The sequence below is a fragment of the Rhagoletis pomonella genome, unplaced genomic scaffold, assembly GCF_013731165.1.
Source record: "Rhagoletis pomonella isolate Grant_MI unplaced genomic scaffold, Rhpom_1.0 Rhpom_scaffold_00001, whole genome shotgun sequence".
NCBI lineage: Eukaryota > Metazoa > Arthropoda > Insecta > Diptera > Tephritidae > Rhagoletis > Rhagoletis pomonella.
This window is the reverse complement of record NW_023458555.1, coordinates 46210027-46214148: the sequence shown is the minus strand read 5'-3', so window position 1 is coordinate 46214148 and position 4122 is coordinate 46210027. Positions and strand designations below refer to the sequence as shown.

Genomic DNA, 4122 nt, shown 5'->3' with positions numbered 1-4122 from the left:
CACTAGTTCGCGGTTTCCCTGCAGGGTATGTATGTACATAACAAACAAGCTATAAATTACAGTATGTATGTATGTACGAACATGTGTCAGCTGCAAAGAGATAAGCAGCCGTGAAGTGATTTGTAGCTTATTCTCACTTCTAAGACTAAGAACCCGGTTCCAAACTTTCAAGATCTCATTCTGCAGATGTGATTTATTCACTCGAGGAAAAGAGATATTTGAATAAAAATCCTCATTGAATCAAGGATACTTTACAACGAAAAATGGTGATAATTACTTCGAATACATTGTAAACAAAATATATTTGGTGCGAAACGTACAACTATGTTCACACTACAGCATGATTTGCTCGATTTCGTTTAAATTACTTGGTAACTTGAAAAGTATTTGAATAATTCAAACGAAATGCGTTTTACATACATACATATATATTTGAAATATTTTCGTAAGCAATATTTTCAGTAAAATGTATTTTCACTGCCATTAACGATGTTGATCTCAAATCCAAATTTTCGAGATAATCGCCTCCAAATTTGCCGAATTTCGCTTCATTGCTTCTTTGCCGTCTAAATCGCATTCCTCAGACCTTATGCTTGACTAATTCCTGAAGAATTTATTTTTTTTTATCGGACGACGATGAACTCCTTTTTGCTTTGTTCTCTCTTAAAACAAATATAATAGTGAAAGAATCTGTTTCTTCAAACGGCTTCGAAACTTGACGCTGACTGGGCACAAAAATCCTCGAATTGTGTATTCAGATATATCAACGATACATTTCTTCAAAACTGTTTTAGCTTTGCACACCGATAAGCCAGCTTCATAACAAAGAAATCAATGATCTTTTTTTTCAAGACACCTTCTACAATGAAACTAATTTTCGAACACCTTCGACTTCTTGCATTTTTCAGCAGAAGCTCGTGACATTTTTACGGAGGTTTACTTAACATATTTTATGTACATCTATTACAAACTCCAATTAAATAAAGTTGTTCATGGCATACATTTTTTATTTGAAATATACGTTTGCAACATTTATTGGACCATAATTTCTATTGAAGCAAAATACAATATTATTTTTTACGCCTATTCAAACACATTTAAATTGGGCTAATTAAGCTATAAATTACATAAAACATACATACAAACGCAGAAAAAGCATTGGGAGCAAATGCAATTGAGAGCAATAAAGAGCAACTTTCAACAAATTTTTTCAATTAATAATGCAATTTAATACTATTGTAAAGCAATGCTTCCTCCTTTTCTAAATAGCAACAATTTGCACAATATTTTGCTTATGAAAGCAGTCACGCTACACTAAAGCTTGCGCAATATAACTTTTTCGATTATATAGTTAAACAATCAATATTTTTAAGTGTGTATAGTGTATATTTTGGTTATAAATTTAAGCAGATTTTAATTTATAAATTCATAATTTTCTCAATTTGTATTGAATTTGTGGCTGCTTTGCTCTGCTGCCTCTAATGCATCTATAGCTGCTGCAGTTTATTGTCATTATGTTAATTGTCTGGCGCATATGCAAGTTTTTATGCGCATGTTTTTAATACAAATGTAGATAGATACATACATACAAACATATGCTATTGTTGTATAGTAAGAGTTGGCAGAAAATTGGTCAGTTCCTCAAAACTCAACATCTACAAAGAGATAATCACATTATTTTTAACTCTTTTCGTTTAATACAATTTTTTACTAAAAAAGAATGTTAAGCTTTATAATCAATACTCATGACATAAATATTTTTTTCTATAAATAAAATCACTTTTTTATAAGCGTTTGCTATTAATTTATAAACACAACTTTAATTAATGTCTATGTATATTTCTTTTTTGCTCTGTTTTAACAAATCTTTTTGCATTATATTCTTAAGCATATTGGTTTCTGTTTGCATATAATTTTGAGTTGACATGGCTTTGCTGTATTTGTATGAGCGCTTAATTAGCGCACCCTCTTGTGTACCTTGTGTACTATACATATGTACATATATTTTTATTTGTATACATGTAAATAACACCATTTTTCAACAACAATGTCAAAGTGTGCATAAGTTTAACGTTTTTCGAATTTGAACGAGTATTTAGTACATGAAGTTTATTTACGGACAGAACTCGATAAAATGCAATTCCATTACATTTATAATACATAGAGTTAGTTGTGAATGTAGTTCAGTTCTATGTTGCTAGTTTACTTTAAAATTCCAGCTTTAGATAGTTTGCCTTTTGGTGCTAATTATATCTATGTACAATCATCTTTTGACTTCATATATATAGTAAAACTAAATTATCTGCAAGTTTAACTTGTGTGCGTTTAATCCTTATTTTTAAGACCTAGCATTGCTTCTGCGACGCCCAGGAAGTAAACCATCTGCGCAATGCCAAAGAGTGGCGCGATCACAATCATTCGGCAGAGCCCGCCCTTGAAAAATGCAGTCGGACCTTCGTACTTGAATGTTTTACTAAACAAAGAAAAAATATAATTTACTTATTTAAATTAAACAAAATAAAAGCATACTCCTTGCAATTACTCACCTAACACAATCGACGATGCCCTTGAACTCTTTCTCGCCATCCGCTTTCTTAATAGCCTGCAAACGCGTCTTCACCACATCCAACGGATTGACAAAGAGCGCAGCAAATGAACCAGCTGCCAAACCAGACAGGAAGGAACACCTATGAATAACAAGATACTCTTGTGTCAAGTTTCTATCGTCTTAATTGTTAAATTCGCACTTCGCATACATACCAGAATACTGCCTCTCCAGAACCATCATTTCTGCGTGGCCCCAGCGCATTTAACGTAGCAAATAGTGGGAAATAAACAATGGAAAATGTTACATCACGCGCGCCAGTTGCCCCGATACCCTTATATAGACCGAAAATACCCTTCTCCTTGATTAACTGTGAGGCTAATTTAGTTGCCGAAACTTTTTCAACTGTTTTGCCAGCTAATTTAGCCTGCGCTGCAATTCGACCCGCGTCTTGCATTTGAATCTTTAATAACTCCATAGGAGTAGTAACAATAATTTGGAATGCACCAGCTAAACCACCTGCCAACATTTGACTGGTCATCGGCAATTGACCATCCTTGGTGGTCAACTTGTGACGGAAGTAATCGTTGGCAGTCAGCTTGATCGCTTTTTCAGGTGTGATGAGTAATATGTTGACACCCGAACCACGATACATACCGAAGTAGCCCTCGGCGTGATATGTCTTGCGAAAGCAGTCGAACCTGGAGAAAGAGTTGAGAATATTTACTTTGTTTTTTTAAGCATTGCGGAAACATTTATCGTAGTGAGACTTACATGTTTTTATACATTTTTTCGCCATTTGGTCCAACTTGTTGATTTTGTAAACGGGTTTTGACCAAATCCAGCGGGAAGACACAAGAGACACCAATGATGCCGGCGATGCCACCATTGATTATTTTCGGTAGCAAGCTGTTAGAGGAGTTACGACATATATTAGACACATAAGTTAGTCATTAAATAAATTTGTGTGATGTGAGGTGGATCATATACATATGAAAATCGATCGATGATGTACAATAAGTTTACATGCCAGATAAGAATCTTAAATGCTAAGATGCTTAATGTCAAAATATGTACATATGTATCTATGTATGGTACTAAATTAGGGTGCCTCTCCAAAAAAATTGCGGAGTTCCCACCGGAATTATAAAATGTATTATATTATAAGACTTCTGCTAAAGTATTTCGTAAACATTTTAAGATTTACGTCAGCTATGCCGATATGAAAATATCTGAGAAGATCGAATTTTTTATCAAAAAAATAAAATTGTCGGCCGCTGGGGTGTAGTGGTAAGCAGTGCGCGCTTCCACTCCGCAACGCCTGGGTTCAAACCCTGGTCAAAGCAACATCGCAAAAATATAGAAAAAGGGTTTTTTCTTAACAGCGGTCATCCCTCGACAGGCAATGGCAAACCTCCGAGTGCATTTCTGCTATCATAAAAATACAATCGCCGTTCGGAGTCGGCGTAAAACTGTAGGTCCCTCCGCTTTGTGTGACAACATGAAGGCGCACGCCACAAATCGGAGGAGAAGCTCGGCCAAACACTAACATATGTGTTATTATTATTAAAATAAAT

The 4122-nt window shown here is 34.7% G+C and overlaps 1 protein-coding gene across 1 annotated transcript; it reads right to left on the bottom strand.

The window, feature by feature from the left end:
* Window positions 1-981: 981 nt before the first annotated feature.
* On the bottom strand, window positions 982-3488 carry LOC118744926 (mitochondrial glutamate carrier 1-like). Its single transcript, XM_036478366.1, has 4 exons — window positions 3320-3488; window positions 2761-3246; window positions 2547-2687; window positions 982-2473 (listed from the first exon to the last, which is right to left on the bottom strand). The coding sequence occupies exons 1-4, from the start codon at window positions 3331-3333 to the stop codon at window positions 2326-2328; spliced, it is 789 nt and encodes a 262-aa protein (XP_036334259.1). The 5' UTR covers window positions 3334-3488; the 3' UTR covers window positions 982-2325.
* Window positions 3489-4122: the final 634 nt, after the last annotated feature.

Bases quoted from the DNA above. Each gene is read 5' to 3' on its own strand.
- LOC118744926 (XM_036478366.1), bottom strand. The intron at 2,688-2,760 runs GTATGTATGCGA...TGTTATTCATAG, and splicing joins TCTGGAGAGGCAGTATTCTG to GTGTTCCTTCCTGTCTGGTT. The intron at 2,474-2,546 runs GTGAGTAATTGC...TTCTTTGTTTAG, and splicing joins GGCATCGTCGATTGTGTTAG to TAAAACATTCAAGTACGAAG.